Below are 25,646 nucleotides of genomic sequence, written 5' to 3'. Positions count from 1 at the left end.
ATTCACACTCTAACAATTAGAATTAACAGCTCAAGTTAACTCATAAACATTTTTGGAAGGGCGTAAAAGTTATCTGTACGATTAACTACGTCAAGAAATGAAATTGAATTGGTACTGTGTGCAAGTGTTGGCCAAGCGGTAAGGGATTCATGCGTAAGGTTAAAGGTGTTGGGTTCGAATCCCTTGTGAATTGTGGCGCAACCTTTAAATTTCTTTATTTAAAATTGTTAATAATTTTAGAAATATATATATATATATATATAGTGTATTAATTTTAACAGCGAATGCGTGCATTAATTTTAACAGCGAATGCGTGCATTAATTTTTATAGTGGATGCATTAGATTTGATGGTTCTCCCGTTCTCACAAATAATGTAGTTCTCTCTAGAACCACACCCTATATATATATATATATATATATATAGTGTGCAAAATATTATCATAACCTATCGCACTAGACTTGTCTAGCTAATCCAATTTCTCTCTTATGTAGGCTTATGTAATTTTCTTCTTGTTACAAGAAATGACTCAAACCATTTTCTCGCGCAAGATACAAGATGTAACAGGATTCTTGAATACGAAGAACTAAAAGAAAACAATAAAAAGGGAGAACTTAAAAATATATCATTACATAAATATTTGGCTAAAAAATTATTCTGAGTAGCAACTATAGTTCACCAAAATCTTAATTTTACAATAACACAATCAATCAAAATGTAGCCTATAAATAAATTACTCCATGCATTGTCCACTAAAATAGAAATGATTTTCCCTTTACCTCTTGGGAAAATGCTTCTTTAATCCCAAGAATATGTTGAACAAATATAACAAGAGGCACATCGACCAACCACAACAGCCTACTCTGCATCTCTGAAGCTCTCACTTGTCAGCCACAGCTTCTTCTGGATGATAAAAACAACCTCGTCTCCATCGTCCTGATTGGGCTCTCCGGTCGCCACTGCTTCCCAGTGCAACGCAGCCAGATACTTCTTCACAAAGTCGATAACTGGCTGCCTGTCCCGGAAAATGGCAAATCCGGTAGGCCTGAGAATGCGGTCCATCTCAAGCAGTAGATCCTCGCCACTGCAACCCTTCTTCTCGATGTCTGAAAGGATGTTCCAGGCGTGGAGCAAATCATAGGTTCTCGGGTACGTAGAGAAGGCTTCACACCTGCAGTTTATTAAATAAGGACTCAAAACTTATGAATGGTGCTGTCATCAACTAATACTAGATCACTAACGAAAGAAAAACATCAAAACATCTTGAGCCACCACAGTTAATTGGCGTACCAGTTATGAACTGAGCCAATCAAGCCTCTGTCATAGACAATCTTAAGCGTTTTGGGTCCATCGTCAGCTACAACGTTCATCACCCACACATCCTTGTCTTTCAAGGCAGCAGCAAACGACCCCAAGTTCGCTTTCATGTCCATCACGTTCCTGATAGTATCGGATGAGATCTTCGGGCTCAAGAGACTCCAGTAGTTGTCAACCCTCCGCCTCCATAGTTCCTGTTTTTAATCAGCGAGAATAATATCAATATATTTGGGCACATATGCATGCACGAGCATAATGAGTTGTAGGGGTTTAAGAAATAGAGAAAGAATGTGCCCATTTACCATGTCCTTCTCGAACATATCACTCGAATAGCCAAAATCAGCAAGGCGTGGAGGAGGAGTAGTTAATCGAGCAGGCCATGGCGCCAGTCCACTACCTTTTGTTTTGTGATCATCTGATAATGAGAAACAAAATGTTACATAAATAACTAAAGTCATATCAGAGAAACTTTGCCATGGACTTTTTGAGGCAGACTTAAGTTTTTCTTCTTTTTCCTTAAAAGAGATCTCTAGACTCTAGGTAATAAATGTAGTAAGATGCTTACGATCAGAATAAGGCGTAATGCACGCCTCCATCGGCACGCTCCCGACAGCATCAGGGTCGTCATCAGATCGGCAGAGAGGTGGCTGAGTACCGGGTTCTCTCTCCAAATAGCAATCATTACTCAACGGCTTCTGCCAAATGACGGTTTGGTTTTTCTTCACCGCGATTCTCCAACACATGCGCTCCACGAGCGCACTCATCTCCTTCCATATTCTCAGATCCTCTTCGTCCTGAGCATAAGCTTCGGGAGACGAGTAGGCGAAATAGCCTCCAGGTCTAAGCACCCGATCTAATTCAAGGAGAAGGATTCCGTCCCTCTGCAACCAATCGATTCTACAACGAGAACAGTGAGCAAGTTCGAAAGACCTGCTCGGATAAGGAAGTCTCTTCGTCCCAAGAACACCTAAATATGCAGGTATCCCTCTCTCCAGAGCAAATTGGATTTGATTTTGGTGCACGTCGTTAGGAGCAAGCGACATGGTAATGATATCGGATGAAAGTAGGTAACCGCCAAAACTTGCCACACCACAGCCGACGTCAAAAACCGTGCGCAATCTTCCTTCATTGTTCAACACATTGTTTGAAAAGTTGAGCATCTGCCAAATGAAAGCAAAATTACAAAAATTGAGTTTTATTATAAATCAGTTATTGCAGTATATTTACTAAATCACGTTAATTATGCAATTCTTGGTACTATGATAGCGAGAAACTTACATTTGCCAAGTGTGCGATATATTTATCTGCTCCATAATGAAAGTGGGTGCCTCCTCCGGGGAAATGAATCTTATCGCCTTTAACAACCATCCAGTTCTGGTCCGACTTCTCGTGTGCAAGGTGAGTGTGAGGTATATTAGCTTTCCAAACCTCATCTCTGCTACTTGGCCACTTAATCGGGATCTGTAACTCCAAGAAAGGATCAAAAGAATTAAAGAAAGAAGCAAAACAATCTATTCGCCAACTTTATTATGCAGCAAACTTCAAAAACAGTTCTATAAACCTAGAGCTCGAAGACCTCACCTTGTACCCAGGAGGAGGAGGAATCAAACAATTGAACCGCCTTTCAGGTAACGGGCAGTGCCTCTCGTAGTGCTCCATCAATGATAGGTCCAGCTTCAGTCTCATTTGATAAATAAGATTTCTGTCCAGACAGGGAATCAGTTCCGAATGGCGATCATCACAGACCTTAGAAACCGAACACAATGAGATCATAAACAGTCAATTAGAGACAATTCGTATCATTTTTATGATGAGAGACAAACTTGATTTGCACAAAATGTGTTGTCTAAACACTTACAGGGAAGCTCTTGGGAGTCATGCCATCCTCACTGTCATCTAGCCCGAACTTGGCTTCATCTTGCTTACCACCAAGATCAGAATCTTCATCTCCGCCCAAGTAAGAAGACCCCAGCTTTCTCAAAGACCGGCTGCCATACTCTAAAGCAGACTCCCCGGTATTCTTAGAGCCATAGTAGACATATAGAAAAACAAGAAATAGAGCTACAACACATACAGTAGTCAACCACCGCTTCTTTTGTGCTCCATCTGGCCGTCCCCTCGACATTTATGTAGATTAACTAAAACTTGAAAAGGCCCCCGCCTCTCCAACCACCCTAAGTTTTTCCCTTTTTTCTCTTGTTGGGGTAAAACTATTGCCTCAAAATCTGGACCATATGGTTCAGAAGTTTAGTCGTGTTACAGAGATTTTGGAGTCTATCAACCAAGAAATTACAATCACCACTATTCAGTGTAGCAACCTGTAACATCAATAGACAATTAGATAAATTTGACAAGTATGAGAATGTTAATAAATCATTAATGCCAGAAAAATCAACATAATAATTTTCAATCAAAAAAATAATTCATGAGAATAAAAAAAATTACTATTCCTCCTACGTATGCTTAACAAAACGGAATTGTATTACAAGTCTTAACATAATAGAGTACATACAATAAATTTAGCAAAATAAGTTGCAAGTCGAGAGATAGAACTGGCTCAATTGTCATTTCTCTTTTCAACGCTATAACCACAACAAGAGTAGTATAAAGAAACCACAAACAAAAAGGCAACCACGGTGTGAGGGTAAAGTCTAAAGACATACACAATTACACAAGTAAAATTAGCTGAGATGTCCAACAGATCTAAGAGAAGATAAAGCTCTAAGACAATGTATGTTTAGTTTTTCAAGAAAATATAAAAATAACACCAATTTTTAGAGGGAGAAAAAATAAAGTACCGCCGATCTCGGAGTGTCTGCGATAAATAAAAACTACAGCATAAGGTCGCATGCACTGAGCATTTAGAAATGAACAATCACGGTACTACCAGAGTAAAACTAATTTCGTTTAGAGGAACCAAGTTTCTCTCGCAACTAGATTCACAGTTACATTGAATTTTTTTCTTGCAGAATGAACAATTGTAGAAATAAATTTTCAGATTCAGCTATCTACGAATGTAGCAAATCATTGCCTATTTTGATTGAATGATCACAAGCAAGATACGTCCAATCATTATGCAAACCAAGTTTCTCAAAAGTAACAAAATCTAATCTTTCTCAACAAAATGTCCAGAGCACGCAGATCTACGAATATAAAACTTCGAATCCCCATCCAATTTCATTACATAGTGCATTCACAGATTTCGACATTGCAATAAAAACAAAAAAGTTAACAACTTTGCATTGGAATGAACCAAATAGATCAATTATCCTAATTTTCCAATCAAATGAAAGCCAGATCAGGATTGCGAAGTGCTTACCGGATCGAAAATATTGAGACCGGCAGATCTGAGTTAGATTGAAGGAATAATTACAGTACAAATAAATTGTTATCGATCCAATATTGTGCGTGCTGGAGAGGTGAGTGAGTGAAGATAAAGCTAAGGTGCCGTCTTTATAGTAATTGGAAACATTTGTAAATCTCAGGAAGAGAGAGAGAGAGAGAGAGAGAGAGAGAGTTAATGAATGGGGTTAGATCTGTTTTGAATTTCTGTGATTTTACTGTCTTGCTTTGCGTGTGTGTTTTTCCCTTATTTGGAGGGGAAAAAGGTGAAACTTTTATTTTTCTGTGGGCCTTAATTCAATTTCTATGAAATATTAGTATTCTTTTTTCTTTTCTTTTTTTGACATATCTGTGAATTAGTATTCTTAAATAGAAAACACTAACAGTTTAACAATATTGAAAAATTTAATATATCTAGGTTAAAAGAGAAAGTAAAGTCTAATTTTCTGATTTATTAATAGTCTAATACGTTAAATTATAAATAAGATATATAATTTCATGATATAGCTTTAGGCATTCAAATAATTGTCGGCGCTTTTCAATCTTGATGCAAGCACTCATAATTTATTCAACAACATTACCATAAAAGACTCATTTGCAATAACTGTTTGCCATTAATTTTGATTTGTTTGTAATAACCTGGAGTCGAATCCAAATTCATCATACCATTAGATGCAAGTTACTAATTGCGTGACAAAAACAAGCAAACGAAATTATTAAAACGTAGAAAAAGTTTGAAGTCATTAATTAAAACTATAAATTGACATAATGACAATTCGTATGTCTATTCAACGTCACATACCATATGAAGGGAAATTTGGAAAAAGAAAAGAAAAAAACAAAAATGAAAACCATTGGCACATTTAATGTGCAACTAAACTCCCTTCTAAAATAAATAAATAAAATTTGCCTCAAAAAAATAAGAAGGTTCAACTAAATCCATCTCAAACAATAATTGTAACATGCCTACATTTTCAATTGATTAGGTGCTTATTACTAGGACATAATAAATCGATAGTCTCCAAATTGGAAATTCTATATTTACCTTGACGTAGACAATTAATTGAGTACTATTCAAGAATTATACTAATATTTTTGTAATTAAGGTAATTATCATGAATGGTATAATTTGACGAGATCAATCAATGTAAAAAAATCAACCGCCCTATTATATCAAGATCGAATCCAAATATTAATATTTAATAATATTTAGTCAAAGTAATAAAGTTGAGACATCTAAAGACTCGAGAGGTCTTAGATTTCAAATAAGAGCAAAGTGGTAAATAATGGATACTCCATTCGTCCACTAATTCAAGACCTAGGAGGTAAAACACGGGTTTTAAGAAAAAGTGTACTTTTATTAGTTGGGTGGAAAAAGGAATCCACAAAATGTATTGTTTATTGGTTGAGTGGAGAAAGGGATCCACAAAGTATATTATTTATTAGTTGAGTAGAGAAAAAATATTGTTTATTGGGACCCATCAATTAAAATATGAATAAAAATTTACTAAAAATAAATAGGCCTTGAATTGGTGGACGGACCAAAAAGGAAAGTAGGCCTTGAATTATTGAACGGAGGGATTATTAATTACTTAGTTATTATGAAAATTTAATAAATGAAATAGTGGGTGTCATGCGGTGATATTGGAAAAAGGGGAAAGTGAATGATGCTGTCGGTGAGCAATTTCTGAGCTGGATTGATACCGACATTTGTATTTTGAGTGTATTTACATCTCATTGGGCTCAGTTTTTCTTAGCCCAATTTTGGTTCACGCGTGGGGCTTCAATGACCACAGATTTTTCGAATTCAGACCCAAAAAATTTGATAGGATCACAAATTTTCAGCCCAAAAGATGGGATATCTTTTCTTTTAGATCTGTATATATGGAGGATCAAATTTATATAGGAGTATATAAAACGAGAGTTTTTCCCCCTAACTTTTTTTTATTCTCTCTCTTCCTACAAATTTCTTCGCTTTTTCTTTATTTTTTTTAAACATCATCAAATTTGATTCATAAAAAAAATATTTAATATATGAATAAAGATTAAGCCTTTTATTAAGATACATCATTGTGAGATTAATGTGAGAATGAAGTTTATTTCAAATTATTTTACATGATCAAAATTAAATTGAAGAAATTATTTTTTTCGTACATATCTTAGTATCATTTTCTTTATTTATATGACCAAATTAAATTGAATAACTTATTTATTTAAAATATATTTAAGTATTATTTTTTTATACGACTAAATTCATTTGATTTGAATAACCTATTTATTTCGAGAATATCTATACTTTTATTTAGGTTTCCAATTATTGAAATCTAATTATAATTTTCTTAAACTTGAATTATGAAGTTTAGTAGTATAAATCTAATATGAAAAACTATTGCAACTATAAAATAAAATATGGAATACTGTTTATTTGAAATACATATCATAAGTATTTCTTTATCAAGGTTTTCCCATAATTAAATTTTATAGAATATCAATGTGGGAAAGATAGATGAGCTAATATATTCATGGAGATTGACCCTTTTATTTAGGTTATGAATTGATGCAGTTTAGTATAAACTCAATGTGGGATAGATGAAAACAAATGTATAAATGTCATATGGTGTAGAATTGGGAGTGAAACAAATATAAATTGTGTGATTGCCACATAGAATAAAGACTAGTGGAGATCTTTCAGTATGTAGATAATTGATATAGTACATAGATAAATAACAAAATATAAAAAATCAAATTTAAGGTACATATTTGGATATTATACAATTGATTAGACTCATTTTGAATTTATATATCCACACCTGTATTCGTTTAAAAATTAATAAATAATTACTATTTACTATACATTTTGATTGAGGACCAATTTATCGTAATACCCACCACTACTCATACTTATTTAAGTTATTGAAATATATAGATAATTAAATATAATTTGTTACCTTAGTTGATCATCCGTCTCAACCAAAATTCAAACGATGAAAGGCTAATATATGAATGGAGATTAAGTGTTTTATCTAGATTATTATGAGATTATTTGGAAATGAGGATTTATTTCAAATTAATTTGAAAAACTTATTTATTTAACATATATCTTAGTATCATTTTCTTTATTTCATATGACCAAATTAAATTGAATAACCTATTTATTTAAAATATATTCAAGTATCATTTTATTTATTTTATATATCCAAATTCAATTGAATGTGGAAAACTATTGCAATTATAAAAAAATATATATGAAAAACTATGTGTTTGAAATACATAGTTTAAGTATTTCTTTATCTAGATCTTCAGTGATTAAGTTCAATAGAATATTAATGTGAGAATGATGAAAAGCTAAAATATTAATGAAAAATAAGCTTTTTATTTAGGTTATGAGTTTAATGTGAAAATGAGGATTATTTCAAATTATATACATGATCAAATTAAATTGAAGAACTTATTTATTTAATATATCTTACTATCATTTTCTTTATTTTATATGACCAAATTAAATTATATTACTTATTTATTTAAAATATATCTAACGATCATTTTATTTACTTTAACCAAGTTCAGTTTAATAACCTATTTATTTCAAAAACATCTATACTTTTATTTAGGTTTGCAAATATTGAAATTTAATTTCGACTTTTTAGATTTTGAATTATGAAGTTTATTATAAATTTAATGTGAAAATCTATTACAGTTATAAAAATATGTGGAAAACTATTTATTTGAAATACATATTATAAGTATTTCTTTATCTATATTTTCCAATGATTAAAGATAATATCAATGTGGAAAAAATAGATGGCCTAATGTCTACATGAAGATTGAGCCTTTTATATAGATTATGAATTGATGAAGTTTAAGATACATGAAGATTATTGAGCATTTTATATAGATTATGAATTGATGAAGTTTAGGATAATTTCAATGTGAGATGGATGAAGAAAAGATGTACAAATGCCATATAATATAAAATTGAGAATGATCAAAATACTCACTTGTGAGAGTGCCACATAGGATAGAGAATGAAGGAGAGGTCTTCAATATTTATATGTTGGTAATAACTGTACCGTGTTACTCCAACGAGCACTCTCAAAACGACATGCGTTTCTAACAATGCCTTTTTTATTATACTTTTTTACATGTTTGCACATGTGTATTCCATTTCCAAGTCAGCCTCGATGCTAACTTCTAATTCTAAATACAAACATATGGTCATGAAATTGATCTCAAAAAAAAAAAAAATACATATGTGATGAAACGCTTACCATTCCAAAAATTAAAATACAGCTGATGAAAAGTCGTCAACTCAAATACGGGGCAAATAATGTGGAAAAACCTCAAAGAAGCAAGAAAATTTTGGTTTTCTGGTGCGGACAAGACAGGGCAGGGGTGTATGGTCCACGTCAACATAGACAACACGGCGTCATGACCGTCGATCCGTCCACGTGTCGGGATCTGGCCGGGCGGTGGTACTAACATTGAAACTGGGCCGACAGTGTGACGGAGGCCCACGTGCGGGGAGCAGGCCCATGGGCCCCACTAAAGCTCTTTATGTCAAGTCAGCTCAAGACTCTCAGTTTTGGACTGATGAGTGAATTCAGAGGGATTCTCGTACCCCTTTCTTTTTTAGATATACCAACTCTATTTTCTTTTCTTTTATTTCCTTTTCCTTTTTATACATTTTTGTGATTTTTATTTTTTACTTTTTTTGTTGTTGTACTTTTGTGTTTACTGCGTGGGGGGAAAAGTTCGTGAAAATGACAGTCTAGCATTAAAGGGGGGGACTAGCAAATATATATACGCTTTACGTAAAAAAAAATGGAGTTGAGATTTGTTGGTTTTAACCAAGGGGATTCTAAGATAAAGTGATTTAAGTATACGCGTTTAGGTTTAGTAGTAAAGAATTTGGTTCACGCATGCATGCATTTCATTTACCTGTTAGTAAATGTACTGCATTTAATTAGGCATGATTTTTGAGATAAATCAGCCTTGCAATAAAGAAAATGTAATTAATCTCTATTTTTTCTTGAAAGTTGAATATAACGTCAAGTTTTAGTGTTATGCACTACTCCGTCCATCCCACCAATCTTGTAACAATTTTTAGTTTGGACATATCACTTATCTTGAGACATTTCTTTATTTTGCAAAAGTTATACTACCTTTTATATATTCTTTTACTTTTTATTTTGGACATCTCACCTATCACACTTAATACATTAAATCTTATTTCCTCCGTCCACCAAAAGTATAACACTTTTGGTGGGCACATGTTCTAATAAAATTGGTAATGATTTTTATGTAGTTGAAAAAATATCCCTCTATTTTATGAGATGTATGGTTAAAATTGAATTTGAGGTGATTTTTTTTTTTTTGTAAATAAGAGCATCCACATCGGCTTACTCATTCAAGGGGACTCGAGTCGTTTCTCAGATGAGTAAGCTGATGTAAGTGGATGCTTACTCGAGCCTTACTTATCCGCCTTTATGTAAGGCGGGCGCATGCACACGCCACTTTTAAGGGGACTTGAGTCTTAGTCAACGGATGTAAGGGGTCGACTCATAACTTACTCATCCACTTTTTATATGGATGAATCGATTTGTGGATGAGTCGACCAATGTAGGCTATTGACTCATAAGTGATCCCCTCCTTGAATAAATAAGCTACTTACTGAACGGATGTGGATGCTCTAAGAAGTGTTTGTAAGGATAAAAATTAAGGAAAAAATGTGAGGATATGTTCTAAAAAAAAGTGCTATATTTTTTATGGACACAAAAAATGACAAAAGTATCATATTTTTCGTAGACGGATGAAATAGTTTGTTTAAATCCAAGATAAATGGAAAGTGTTAATCTCAGTCGTATTCAGCATAATGTGGAGTATCCATTCAAATAAGGTGTGAAGAACAAGTGTGTGTGCATGTATATATTGCAATCTGACCAGTGATTATTTAATAAAATTTCCTTTATTCAACTATATATTATGATTAATTAAATAAATCCATGTAAATATTTCATTCAGATCATGATGATGGAATTAATTAATCAATTATCCAATTAAAAGTGAACTATGGATCGGGCTACCATGCATTAAGGACACTAACAAACAGCGAATACAATAAAGTTTTTGATAATGCAATCAATGAAACAAAAATATGCTAATCAAATCACACTAAGTGAACAGCTACAAATATAGAGAATACAATGTTTAGAAAAGATTATGATTTGACATTGCATTATCTTTGGCTTAATTAATAAAATGATCGTACGAAAAGACTTTTTTTTTTTTTTTTGAATTAGTATTAAACGAGATGTACCATGCATTAATTATTTGTAGCCCTTTGAGAGTGGAAAATCTCTAAAAGCTGAGCTGAACCAATCATTTAGAATAAAACTTATAAACTAATCAAGTTCACAAATTAGAAATTGATAATAGCACAGCTAGCAAGCTACCCTTACAACCCAATCTTAATTAGTTATGGATATATACACTTGATAAAAAGAACATGCATATATCAAAATTACTGACATATAATGACCAATCTAATTATTATAAGAAGCACACTTCATCCACTGATTTAGAGGACATATAAATAAAATAAACACTCCTTAATTATTTCATTAATTTGGTGGATTGATTATTACTGATGGTTTTTAATTTGATGATAAGCAAACAGGTAATCCGGTTTTCTTACCTCTTATATAAGGGACAATATTTCTCTTGGTCTCTAATGTAAGAACAGACAATCTTTCGCATATATGGATATAAATGCTGATGATCTTCACGAGATGAATAAAATAGAATTTCTTCATTGGAAAAGATATGCATAACTTGCTGCTATATACAGTAAGTTTACTGCTAATAAATAGTGTATATATGTAGATCCACAACATCATCTAAATCAACCGAAACATTTCAGGTTTATGTCTTTGAAAATACATACATTATAATGAATTCGAACAAATTAAGGTGCAACCAATAACCTAATGATGCAAACGATGAAATCAGAGAACCTAGCTTTTCTATATATGCTGTCTGAAAATCACAAATGAAAGTGATATGCGAATGGATCATGATATATATATATATATATAAATATATATCCATAGGGGTTGAATTTTTTATATATATAAGAGCTACCATGGACCCGTCGAGATTTAGGCCACATGTGTTTCTTGGATACCAGCAAAATCAATGGATTTTTTCTCCCCTTTTCCATATATGGATGAAGATACAATTTAATGAATACCTAACTAAATTTAACTGTGGAAAGAGTTCATGTGAGTCTACTTGACTAATTTAATGCTATCTTCTCTTTGGGGAACATGTAAGAGTGATATGACACATTTGAATCTTGAGAAATGGTGATAGATCAACTAGCATATTTATGAGTTGGATATAAACCAAAAACTTAATTATAGTTCGACTTTTCTATACTATATTTCATATTTAACTTTCTCTTATAATATAATATCCATGCACATGATCTTATGGGCGATAACAAAGTATAAGATATATATAAACCACAAGTTCAATAGAAAGGGCAAGAGAAGACTCCTATAGGTGATTTTCAATGAGAAATAGAGCCCCAATAAGTGAGATATATATATATAGCGGTGTAAAATATTTTGAGTATTTTCAATAATCATTAAACACCCATATATATATGAAATATATTTTGACAGACGACACCACACCAGCCACCAAATATAGTATATTCGTAGATCGAAATTCTAGCTAGTGTCCGCAACTTACATATGTTTACATTAATATATTTATATATAGCAAATTAGCAAAAGAAACAAGTATATATATAGAAAGGGAAACTAGTGATCACGAAGTATGACTCGTCCTAGAGCAAATGACAAGTTTTAGTGCCAGACAATGCTGACATATGATTCTTGCAAAGCTACTCATCCTTTTCCCTTTCATATCTGGATGATTTGCCAACACCCATTAAAAAAACCCTCAAAATCTTGCAAAAGGGTCACCAAACATGATATGCAAATCTCAAATTTTCAGAATATATATTAATCTTATTGTAACATATATACACACAATCACATATCATATACTCTCTCTCTCACACACACACAAACACAGTCACATAGATCTTAGTACCTGCCAATAGTATCATGAACCTGCCAAGTTTCATCACAACATGAATTACCAATCAAGATTTTCTAACCATAATTAGAAACCAACCACATAAACTACCACTTCCAAAACTACCAAATAAGAAATAATCATGAAGCCCATAAAATCTAACGAACATTTATACTAAAAATAGCATAAGACAACAATCTTGTAAGAATTAAGGATAGGGAAAAAGTTAGGGTACCTTGGCTTAATAGATGATGCATGATTCATGAAATGACTTAATTTAGTGCTAGTAGAGATAGACTATAAAAACAGCAAGAGATGATCGACATTCCATGCAATATGGGAATCAGGTTCCTCTCTCCGGCGGCGGCAATGAGGCGGGCTGCGGCGGAGGGCGCTTCCGCTTCTTCTTCTCGTAGCTGATCCCCCTGGCTTTGGACTGCGAATCGCGGACCTCGCGGAGGTAAAGGCGGACAGCCCGTGCGCCGAAGGGGTTGGCCTCAGGCTTGCCTCCGTTTTCCTCATAGGCTGCCCGGAGGCGGCCGATGAGGGCGTCGAGGCTGCCCCAGGCCTGGCGGAGGGGGCACGGGCAGGGGGCGGGGGGGTTGGGGTGGCCGAAGAAGGGGCAGAGCTGGGTGTGGACCTTGGTTTTCCCGAACTGGTCCAGATACCGGAGAAATTCGAGGACGTGGGCGCCGCTGCAGCGGGCCAGGGAGAGCGGCGGCCGGTGGTTGCGGAGGTACTGCCCGAAGGTGTTCCAGTCGCGCCGCTTCTGGTTCTCGTATCGGCTGAGAGTGGTGGGGGACGACGCCGAGGAAGAGGACCCCATCGTGGTGGCGGCGGACGACGACGACGACGGCGGAGAGGTGGTGCTGAAAGTGTTCATCTCGGTGCTTGATGACAGCATTTCTTGAGTGATTGGGTCCATGATGACTCCACTTACCTGATCTTCTAGTGAGAGAGGGAGGATCTGATCTAGGGTTGAAGAAACCAACAGAAGAAAATATCAATGATTGATCATCAAGGAAATAGGGTTTTGCTATTTACCATATATATATAAGGGGTGGGTGAAAGTATATATGGGAAATTGAGATTGTATAGTGCAGAAGGATGGGATTGGGTGTTTTTTCTTTTTTCCTTTTCTTTTCTTTTCTTTTCTTTTGGGGGATAATACTACTCCGACTTAACAGTAGCTAGGAAAGAAGCTTGACCTTGAAATCTCCCTTTTCTGGCTGTTGTTAATTTGATCAATCCTAGAAAACTTGTGAGGTTAATTTGGTTGGATATATAGCTTTTTTTATGGCTTTGTTTTCTGCAAAAAATTGAAGGGATTGGCTGATTTACTTTCCCCTAGAGAGGAGAGAGCAAGTGTAGTAGTAGCATTGTAGGATATGTTGTTGTCGTGGGTGGTGGTGGTGGCGCTTTTACGAGTAAGAGAGAGAGTATTGGTAAAATGGAAAATGGTATGAGAGAGAGGGAGGGACCTAGTAGGGTTTTTGTGGATATAAAAAGAGGAAGAGGTTGCAGAGTAGGGCAGGGGAGATGATAGATATAATAATGCTGCCTCATGGGAGAAATTGGGACCTAGGACCCTTAATTACTCTATTATTAATATTTTTTAAATATTATTACTGTGGATTATGTTTATGTTAATAATATACCGTACTTATACTTATTATTCCCATTCTCATTTTTATTTTTGGGATGTCCCACTCCATTAATAGACTTATTTTTCTTTTTGGATAAAAAAATTGTACTTAATTGGTGTGGATCACATTATTTTACTACCACTTTCCTATCCCTCCGTCCCTGAAATGGCTTACTATTTGGGGACGACACGAGTTTTAATAAAAAGTTGTAAAGTGTATTGATAGTGGAGAAAAAGTGATATAATTATTATTGGAAATTGTGAAAAGTGTTATAATTAGTAATGGGAGTGGTGAAAAGTGAAAAGTAAGAATAAATAAAGTATTGTTAGTGGTGGGGTAGGTTTCCAAAAATGGAAAGAAAGAAAGATGAAGTTATTTGGGGGACGTCCCAAAATGGAAAAAGAGGAAGTTATTTTAGGGACGGAGGGAGTAATTTTTCTTAATCTTCATGTCCAAAAGAAGTGAGCCTATTGGATTGGGACGGATTAAGTATTTGACTCAAATATATATGTATGGGCTACCGTGAGAGCACGTCTTAAAATAAGAAATAAAAATAATTTTTAATGTATGAATTTTATGTAGAACATGTATGAATTTGGTGTATAAAGGTATGAATTGTGAAAAATAAATTTTTATTACCTTTGAGATTCGAACTCAGAACCACAAATTCATCCAACATAATTCAACCGTAGATCTTGATGATCTAAAGACTGAAAATGATTATTATTTTATATCTTAAGAAATACTCTTATTTTAGCCCGACTCATATATATATATATATATATATATATATACTTTTTATTTAATGGTGTGTATCACACTTGACGATATCATTAGCACCTATGAGATGATCTCCAGTATTAATTGTGATTTGAGTATTTGGTGTGTGTTTTTGGAGACTTGTGAGTTCTCATCAAATCAGTCAAGTTTTTGAGCAATAATTTATAGTATTACTCCCTCCGTCCCGGTTTTTGATATCCAGTTGAGAACGACACGAGTTTTAATAAAGTGATTGATGTGTTGTGAGTGGAATAAGGGTTCCACACACTACAAAAAAATCGTTGATTACCGACGGCGAAATGCCGTCGGTAACAAAAGACGGCCGCCGGTAAATAGTGTTACCGGCGGCATTACCGGCGGCAACTCGCCGTCGCTAAACGGTTCGTCGGCAACGCCATTACCGACGGCGATCGGCCGCCGCCGGCAATTAACGGCGGCGAAGCCGCCGGCATTTCCGCCGTTAAATACCGCCGTTGAACGGCGGAGACTTGCCGGAAAATTACCGACGGCGTTTGCCGTCGGTAATTAGCGGCGGCGAGATCACCGTCGGTAATTTTCACCGAACGGTGGTGGCGCACACGCCGGAGTTGTTCACGATATTACCGAGGGCAAATTACCGACGGCATTTGCCCTCGGTAATATTTTTTAATTTATTTTTTTTATTTTATTTTTTTATTTATTTATTTTATTTATTTATTTATTTTATTGTATATCCACAATTTATTTCGGTATTTATACAGTATTGCATAATTTAGACGAACTTCCCAGTCGGTCACCCATCTTAGTTGTGCTCTAAGTCAAGTACGCTTAACCTTGAAGTTCTTTTCGAATGGTCACCAGTACAGAACACTCGTATTATTGATATATATAGTATCTATTAATTCATTTAAAGTCTACTTCAATATACAATATCATATATATTCATAACCTTAGAATATGTCGAGATGATATACAAAAAATGTTGTTAATTACGGATTGGGCTCGTTTCCGTTCTTATTTTTATGTCGGAAAAATATTTATTAATTAATTTATTATTAATTTTTGATTTTTTTTTTTTTTATCAATCTAGTTTATACACCATTCATAACCTTAGTGTTGATTGATGAGTGAATCACTAATCAAATTAACATTCTTAAGTTATAATTATAAGTTACTTAATAAGAATCTTGAATTCTTAGTAATAATATTAGATTAGTGATGATTGATGAGTGAATCACTAATCAAATTAACATTCTTAAGTTATAATTATAAGATTCTTACTAAGAATCTTGAATTCTTAGTAATAATCTTGGATTAGTGATGATTGATGAGTGAATCACTAATCAAATTAACATTCTTAAGTTATAATTATAAGATTTTTACCAAGAATCTTGAATTCTTAGTAATAATATTATATTAGTGTTGATTGATGAGTGAATCACTAATCAAATTAACATTATTAAGTTATAATTATAAGTTTCTTACTAATAATCTTGAATGCTTAGTAATAATATTAGATTAGTGATGATTGATGAGTGAATCACTAATCAAATTAACATTCTTAAGTTATAATTATAAGATTCTTACTAAGAATCTTGAATTCTTAGTAATAATCTTGGATTAGTGATGATTGATGAGTGAATCACTAATCAAATTAACATTCTTAAGTTATAATTATAAGATTCTTACTAAGAATCTTGAATTCTTAGTAATAATCTTGGGTTAGTGATGATTGATGAGTGAATAACTAATCAATCTAACATTCTTAAGTTATAATTATAAGATTCTTACTAAGAATCTTGAATTCTTAGTAATAATCTTGGATTAGTGATGATTGATGAGTGAATCACTAATCAAATTAACATTCTTAAGTTATAATTATAAGATTCTTACTAAGAATCTTGAATTCTTAGTAAGAATCTTGGATTAATGATGATTGATGAGTGAATCACTAATCAAATTAACATTCTTAAGTTATAATTATAAGATTCTTACTAAGAATCTTGAATTCTTAGTAATAATATTAGATTAATGTTGATTGATGAGTGAATCACTAATCAAATTAACATTCTTAAGTTATAATTATAAGATTTTTACCAATAATCTTGAATTCTTAGTAATAATATTAGATTAGTGTTGATTGATGAGTGAATCACTAATCAAATTAACATTATTAAGTTATAATTATAAGTTTCTTACTAATAATCTTGAATGCTTAGTAATAATATTAGATTAGTGATGATTGATGAATGAATCACTAATCAAATTAACATTCTTAAGTTATAATTATAAGATTCTTACTAAGAATCTTGAATTCTTAGTAATAATTTTGGATTAGTGATGATTGATGAGTGAATCACTAATCAAATTAACATTCTTAAGTTATAATTATAAGATTCTTACTAAGAATCTTGAATTCTTAGTAATAATCTTGGATTAGTGATGATTGATGAGTGAATCACTAATTAAATTAACATTCTTAAGTTATAATTATAAGATTCTTACTAAGAATCTTGAATTCTTAGTAATAATCTTAGATTAGTAATAATCAATGTTTAAATTTTCACTTGTATTTCAATATATATTTGATTTCAATGTTTTTGTATTTTTATCTTTGATCAATTTATTAGATGATAAATGAAAGAAAAAAAAATGAAAAAAAAATTAAAAAAATAAAAAAAATAAAAAAAATTTAAAAAAATAAAATTAATTACCGACGGCATTTGCCGTCGGTAATTAGCATTTGCCGTCGGTAATTAGCGGCGGAAAAATGCCGTCGGTAACGTTGGCCGGACGGCGGTTGTGCTATCGCCGGATGTCACCGGCGGTGGCGATTAGCGGCGGTCGATTGCCGCCGGTAAATACCGACGGCAAATGCCGTCGGTAATAAATAATATATATGTATATTAATATATATTTAAATTAGCGACGGCGTAACCGCCGCTAATTAGCGGCGGCCGTTTTGCCGTCGGTAATTCGCCGGTAATAGTCAAAAGGCGGGTCGCCGTTTTTGCCGCCGCGGTGCCGTCGGTAATTGCCGGCGGCGGCGCCGCCGTCGGTAGTTTTCGTCGCTATTTGCGCGTTTTTTTGTAGTGACATTTTATGTGAGAGTTAAAATAATTAAAGTGGAGTAAGGGCCTCACCTACTTTTACCAAAAATGGAAATGGATACCAAAATGTGGGACGATCAAAAAAGGAAAGTTGGATACTAAAAGGTGGGACGGGGGAGTATATTTTATTGTTTACACAATATATAAATATGATATAACTAACTAATATATTTTTCGAATATATTACTCATCTCTTATTGTAGCTTACATGCATGCATAATTGATATATAATTCTCTCTCGTTATATATACGACGTGGAAATATATGCATGCAATGTGCACTGCGACAATCAATATACATATATAGAGAAAGGAAATGAAAATAATTAATGAACAAATCAATAAATTCTATAAATAAATTAATATAATTAATGAAGACGAATCTATATAATATAGTGAAAATCTCATCACCTCTAGGATTCGAATCCAAATAAAAATATTTATTCATAAAAATTATTGACTTGTTAACCAGTGTTCAAACAAATTATCAACGAAACCTTTTTCTATATAAATTATATTTTGTTGTGAAAATTGAGAACATTGCACTGAACGGATAAAATTATTGAATTTCTTGTTAAATTAATTATATTAAAAAAATACATAATTTTTTTTTACCCCTAGTGAGATTCAAACTCAGGTTTTTCACATTTATCTATCAAATTGGTGCATTGAAGGTAAATCTTGACTATAAAAACACTCTTGAACTTTAAGGTTCTCATTTGAACATTCTACTACTTTATATTTACTATTTTCGTTCCAATTTAATGGGCCACAAGGATCGGACACGATTAATAAGAAATGAATAATTTATAATAAAATTGGATAGAGAAAATAATTTTTTTTGAAGATATATTTATCGAAAAAGTAGAAGAAAGAAATAAAGAAGAGATAATTATGTATGAGGTAAAATGACATTTGAAATTTGGAGTAAATAATGAGTTATGTTGGCATGTTGGGTAGTGACATATTGAAATTTTTGGGAAGGAGAGACTATATTGTATGTATACATCAAATGCAAAGTCGATAAAGTTCTTTGATTTGACAACACCTTTTTAAGTGACCACAATGTGACAATGTCCTCGCTTGCTTTCAGTTTAAGGGCAATTTATACAGTATTTTCACTATGTTCCATAAGTTGTTCTTTTTTTTTTTCTTTTTTGAGGAAAATACTATGTTCCATTAGTAAGATGGCAATTAGTTAGTTCTAATTTATGATCAAAATATGTGTAAACATTGATTATAAATGTCTAAATATTGTTTGGAAAACTGTGTGAATTGGATATATATATACCGATAAAATTCAATAAATAGACTCTCAAACTGGGCAATCAAAGTTACATTTATTGGTTTGATTTATCTTCATGCGATGCTCGTTGGTTTGTATTTATAATAATTTTGTAAGATTTTTTTTTTTGAGGGGAAAGACGAACTTATATTAATTCAAATCGAAAAGAGCAATATTTGAAAGCCAGGTAGGAAACCCCGACTTCCAAATCATTACATCAGAAAGGGATAAAGCAAAACGAGCAAGCTCATGAGCTGCTCTATTAGCCTCACGACGAGCATGAAAAAACTCTAAAACCACAGTATCACGGGCATGAGCAAAGGTCTCGTATAAATCATCACATAGCGAGTCGGAACCATGCTGAGAATCATGGAGTAAATGTATAGCCAAGAGGGAATCCGTATAAAGAACCACGGGACCAATATCATGCGAGAAGCAAAAACCGATCGCAATACTAATTAATTTCTTAATCGTCTATCCGCGCGCAAAATTACCGTATATAATATATATAGTACTAAAAGATCCATATAATTTTGTATTATCGATCCATTGTTCCTATATTGTATTAGTAAAATTCAATTCACGCTTCTGATCGTCACTTGGGCAATCCTTCCGTACGTCACAATTAATTAAAATTGGGGCCATTTATTTGAATAGTCATCGTAGACAATCTAACCAGATATAGTCTTTTGGATGAAACTTGAAAGAGACTTGAGATTTGTGATTCAATGTATTCGGAGAAGAATGAATATCAATCATAGTAGGGCACTGTTACTGTACGCGTAGCTTAATTTAATGTTTGGTTAAATGTTATTATCAAAAGGGATGTTGCCATCAAGATTAAGCTTAAAAAAAGGTTTTCCCTGTATTAACTGCACGATTAGGCTTGAATAGTTAATTAGATCATATTCTAGGATCTTTATTGACTACATATATATGAAGCATTTTATTGGCTATAACAATAGTATTTTTTCTATATCCTATTTACAATTACCTTATGATTGATCAGCATTGAGTGCGGTGAGTTCTGGTCGTTGATACACCGTGTCTCGCTCTTTTTAGAGCTTGGATCCTTTGGTGGCTGTAGCAAGAAGCTTCTTGTTCGTTTGGAGTTCATCACTTTTCTTAGCAGCTGGCTTGGTTGGGTTAACAATTGGCTTTTTTGCTCCTTTTGTTGGTTTATTTTGTTCGCTCTTTCTTTTCTTCTTCTTTGTTCCGTTTCTGTGATGGGTAGCCGAGGCAATCTAGGGACGATGGTTAGGCCGGAGTTTCTGAGGTGGTCTCACCCCGCACCCTCACAGTTTTTCTATGTTTCTGTAGACGAGTACTCTTTTTCCTCAAGTTGAGGTTTTAATGAGGCTCGGCCCTTAATCTGCTTCGTTGTGCTTTCAAGGGTTTAGGTTTTCGTTTTTTCTTTAATAAAATCTTATTTTAATGATCACCAGGTCCATCAAACCCGCTGATCTCTAGATATATGATTACACTATGGAATCAACTACTATGAGAAGGACTCCACCATGTATGGCCTAACACTGGTTGCTAATAAGTAGGCCTTGTTTGGTGCACCCTATAAATGTACCATTCCTACTCCACGATAAGCTTCATTTGGGAGACAAAATTCATTTTGTCGTAATAAATTAATTTTCAATCTCAACATAAGCTCGGTTCACTTAGTAAAAATGCAATAACTTGGCTTCCTCTCTTATATGAATTAACTTACTATCTTATTACGAATATATGTGGACGATGATGATCATTTTATATATATGCATTTATTTCATTAACATAATTAAGAATATGAAATAAAATATTGCTATTTCCCATAAATACTTAGATTTACACTTCCGGTAATTGACTTACTAGTTAATTCAAGTTCGTGAATTAGGATTAAGGTTTATCCTCCTAAAATGTTTGTGTTATTTGGGTTGAAATGCTATTTGTTAAATTTTGTACTCAAACTAACAACCGTATTATTTATTTATTCACATTAGAAAGATCGTGTATTAATACTTAAAAAGATTGTGTATTAATTATTTATTCACGTTAGAAAGAGCATGTTATAAAACATTTAGTATTTAATATTCTTTCTCCTCTCTTTTCGTCGAATGGATATTTTTTCTCATTTTGTTCGGTAGCTTGACAAGAAAAATGCTGCTAAAGATATTAATCCCATATTTAGAATTAGGTATCTACATCTTTCATGCTTAGTTAGTGTATGGAATCTATATCTTTGAATTTGAATTTTATCTTTGCAATATGGAATCTATATCTTTGAATTCAAAAATCCAAATATATAGCCTTGCTAATATGCTGACATACAGTTGAGGTTCAAAATTTGATGTAATAAATACTGAAATTAAATTAAAATATAGAACAATCCCAAATCCCTACTAAACATCACTCCTTGAAAAAAGACGAACCTACCAATAACAAAAAATTATAAAAACATGACAAGTACCGATGCCCATGTTTTTCTCTATATATACAAAAAAAGAACAAATTAAAATATTGTTCTCTTTTTCGCACCACCTTTAAATTTGTATTAAAAAATAAATTAATTATTAACTTTTTCTCATTTTCCATTCTCATCTATTTTTGTCCAAGTTTAATGTTAAAATAGCCGTCTAAAATCCTACCTGTCCAAATTCACCAAATAATATAACGTCGGTTTGAGTATTATTAAATGATGGCGCTTATATTTAAAATTAACATCAAACTAAATTAGGGCTTAAATTAAAAATCACTGCATTAAATTGGGAGAAGGCGCATTACTACATAAAACTCTTATAACGATCAAAATTAATGACCAACATTTTCGGTCGTTAACTTAGTGGCACTAACAACCGTTTTTTCCTTTTAAACGATCGAAATATTTTTTTTTTCTCATAATGACCCAAAATACGGTCATTATTTTATTTATTTTACGATCAAAAATTCAATCGTTAATATTATTTTTTTAATTTTAACTTAAAAAAATATTTGTTTAACAATTGAATTTCGGTTGTTAATAATATTTTTTTTGTTTTTTTTTAAATATATTTTGTATTTTTTTAACGACCGAAAATTAAATTGTAGTAATATTTTTATATGTTCATTATTTTTTATATTTTTAACTTTTAAAAAAAAATTAACGATCGAAACTTCGATCATTAATATTACATTTTTAATTTTTAAAATTGGCATTTAATAATATTTTTAATTATTTTTAAATTAAATTTTTATTTTTTATTTAAAAACCGATAAGAATTTCATAAACTTTTTTAACGATATATTAACTTTTTTATATGATTTGTTTTCGATTGCGATGAAGATTATTTATTTTATCATAACTGTCTAATGGGTTAAATAACAAATACACATCTAGCGTTTATAGCAAAAAGCAAGTAGAGCCTTGATGTTATGTTTTGTGAAACTAGATCCCTAACGTTTACAAATTGAGACAAATAGATCATTAACGCTCATAAATCGGGGCAAATAAGTCCCTCCGTCTAATGGCTGTGAATGTGAAGGACCTATTTGCCTCAATTTGTGAACGTTAGAGACCTATTTGATTCAACGTAAATGTTAGGGGTGTGTTTTTCTTATTTAGTAATTTTTTAAATTTTTTAATTTATGTCTTTTAATTCCATATATATATATATATATATAATATTACATAAAGAGATTTATTATATGTATTTATATCGATATAAATAAATACTGAAGTTATACAATTTTCATAACATATAATTTAAACAATTTTCCTAATCAAAATTTTGATTTTAAAGTGTCTAAAATATAAGGACATTGAATTGAGAATTTAGATAATAAGAATGAAAAAAATATGGGGACATTCAATATCTTTCGAATATACTTTAAATAAGGTTATAAGCGTTAAAATTTTAATATCAAGAAAACAATTAAATATAATTATATACTCCACATAATATGGTTATCAGTAATTTAGTAAAACAAAAGTTCATATTATTGAAATACCAAAATTTAATTCGATTTAATCAAATTAACTGAATTAACCAAATTTATCAAACCAGCTCGATTCGTTTTTTCGATTTTGGAGAATTACGCTCGTTCCCAATTTTTATTTTATTAATTTGACATTTGAATTTGGTCGCAAAAGTTAAATTTCCTTGGCATATATAGCAAAATTTTCAAATATAGTCACTTTCAAATAGTTTCAGATCAATCAAATCAAATCTCAACTAGATATCACTTTTAATTTCAATTAACTTGTTACAATCACAAGCTAGTTGCAAGTAACCCACAATCATTATTCAAAACATACAATTTTGCAAATCTCAGATGAAATGCATGCCGCACTAAACAAAAATTTTATTTGCTTTAAAATAAAAATTAAACTCTTTATAAAACAAGGCCTATATGTATTCTACATTTTTGTATAATTATGTATATGATAGAATTATATGGAGACCATCAAAAATTCCAAGAACGAAGATCAAATCATGTGCGTCGATCTTGGTATATCCAAGGGTGATGATTCATCTGGTGAAGATTTGATATTTTCGTTAATTGTGATAGATATAGGCAATCAAATCTTTTATTTATGGAATATTCTTATTTCCATTCTAGTGGTTGTAGAAAATACTAATGAGCATACTAATGTTTGTTGATATATTCGTATAAAAACAAAATGAACATACTAATTTTCGTTGATATGTTCCTAAAAAATAAATGAACATACTAATCTTCGTCGATATTTTCGTAAAAAATAAATGAACATACTAATGTCCGTCGATATTTTCGTAGGAAAACAAATGAACATAATAATGTTAACATATTATGTTCATTGACGGATCAGGTCCCAGAACAGGAAGTTTCGGAATTTCCGGGATTTATTCAACGTGATCCCAGATTTCAGTGGATTTAATTAACCAATATTTAATTACATGAAAAATCAAATCAGGAAACTATATGAACCGATAAATTAAGCAAGATCGGCGCACAAGATTTGGTCTTTATTTTTTATGTAGGGGAGTGGTCTCCATAGAAGCTAACCCATTATGTGTATATACTAGGTATCTTCCAGGTGACATAGTACCAAATATAGTTATATATACGATATTAATTTATTTCTATACTAAATTAACCATAACCACATTAATTAAAGTTTATAATTAAATTTTATATTAATTTCAATACATCCTACTAAACAATGAGATAATATATTACTCCCATAAAACAAACAACATCTAAAACAAACTTAGTATTGTTCATCCTATATTAACCCAATATTTTTTTGAAAGGTCAATATTGAAACATGTTAATAAAGAATACGAGAAGTATTCAACCCATACACACAAAATAAAATATTAACTACCATAAAAGTTGGAACTACAAGTCTACAACCATATTAACCCAATATATCACGGGCTCAAATTTATTACCTATTGCTACTACACACGTACACAACTGACATTTGGCGTACATTCTTTTCAACCTTCATGCTGTGAGTCCACCTCCACACAAATATTACTCCCTTCTTCTACTATTTCCATTAATTTTGGATACAAAAATTAAACTATATATATAAATTGATTAAAAGTAATAAAGTTCACACGAATTAATCATTGTTATTTATGGAATGAATCATTTTTAGTGCACTACAAAAAATCGCGCAATTTCTGGCCGATTTTACAGGCGGCGTGACTGCCGCCGATAATCACCGGCGGCTCTCCGACAGCGGTGTAGCCGACCCGCTTTTTTAAAAAAATGGGCATAAATACCGGTGGCAATAGGGTCGCCGATAGTGCCGCAGATAATAAAGGAGATCGCTGGTAAAGTTGTTATAATTTTTTTAATTATTATTATTATTGGCCGCTTTAGCCGTCGGTGATTGGCGACGGGGAAGGTTGCCGCCGGTAAATTGGAAGCGGGTCAGGCTTTATCGGCAAAAGCCCGGCGGCATGGGCCGCTAGTAATTTAAAAGCCCAAAAACGAGAACCCATGCCCGCCTCCCCCCCTTCTCTCTCACATTGAATTTCCAGCCCCCTCTCGCCGTCGCCATCCCCGTTGCCGCAAAAGGAGTATTAATTTCCAAATTACATTTAAAGCAAACACACAAATTA

At 32.5% G+C, this 25,646-nt stretch overlaps 2 protein-coding genes across 2 annotated transcripts; both read right to left on the bottom strand.

Moving 5' to 3' along the window:
* Positions 1 to 613: 613 nt before the first annotated feature.
* On the bottom strand, positions 614 to 4,902 carry LOC131001204 (probable methyltransferase PMT3). The gene is made up of 8 exons (XM_057927522.1): positions 4,636 to 4,902; positions 3,175 to 3,634; positions 2,898 to 3,062; positions 2,595 to 2,777; positions 1,882 to 2,476; positions 1,619 to 1,731; positions 1,290 to 1,510; positions 614 to 1,170 (listed from the first exon to the last, which is right to left on the bottom strand). The coding sequence occupies exons 2-8, from the start codon at positions 3,439 to 3,441 to the stop codon at positions 858 to 860; spliced, it is 1,857 nt and encodes a 618-aa protein (XP_057783505.1). The 5' UTR covers positions 3,442 to 3,634; positions 4,636 to 4,902; the 3' UTR covers positions 614 to 857.
* Positions 4,903 to 12,918: 8,016 nt separating this feature from the next.
* On the bottom strand, positions 12,919 to 14,241 carry LOC131001206 (protein LIGHT-DEPENDENT SHORT HYPOCOTYLS 4-like). Its single transcript, XM_057927524.1, has 2 exons — positions 13,973 to 14,241; positions 12,919 to 13,731 (listed from the first exon to the last, which is right to left on the bottom strand). The coding sequence occupies exon 2, from the start codon at positions 13,687 to 13,689 to the stop codon at positions 13,108 to 13,110; it is 582 nt and encodes a 193-aa protein (XP_057783507.1). The 5' UTR covers positions 13,690 to 13,731; positions 13,973 to 14,241; the 3' UTR covers positions 12,919 to 13,107.
* Positions 14,242 to 25,646: the final 11,405 nt, after the last annotated feature.

Source organism: Salvia miltiorrhiza, chromosome 8, assembly GCF_028751815.1.
Source record: "Salvia miltiorrhiza cultivar Shanhuang (shh) chromosome 8, IMPLAD_Smil_shh, whole genome shotgun sequence".
In the NCBI taxonomy this organism is placed as follows: domain Eukaryota; kingdom Viridiplantae; phylum Streptophyta; class Magnoliopsida; order Lamiales; family Lamiaceae; genus Salvia; species Salvia miltiorrhiza.
This window is presented reverse-complemented; position numbering and strand designations above follow the sequence as displayed.

Excerpts from the sequence above, each read along its gene's own strand:
- LOC131001206 (XM_057927524.1), bottom strand. The coding sequence starts at position 13,689 with ATGGACCCAATCACTCAAGAAATGCTGTCATCAAGCACCGAGATGAAC.
- LOC131001204 (XM_057927522.1), bottom strand. The coding sequence starts at position 3,441 with ATGTCGAGGGGACGGCCAGATGGAGCACAAAAGAAGCGGTGGTTGACT. Across the intron at positions 1,511-1,618 it reads ATATGTTCGAGAAGGACATG|GAACTATGGAGGCGGAGGGT; the intron begins GTAAATGGGCAC and ends GATTAAAAACAG. Across the intron at positions 1,171-1,289 it reads ATTGGCTCAGTTCATAACTG|GTGTGAAGCCTTCTCTACGT; the intron begins GTACGCCAATTA and ends AATAAACTGCAG.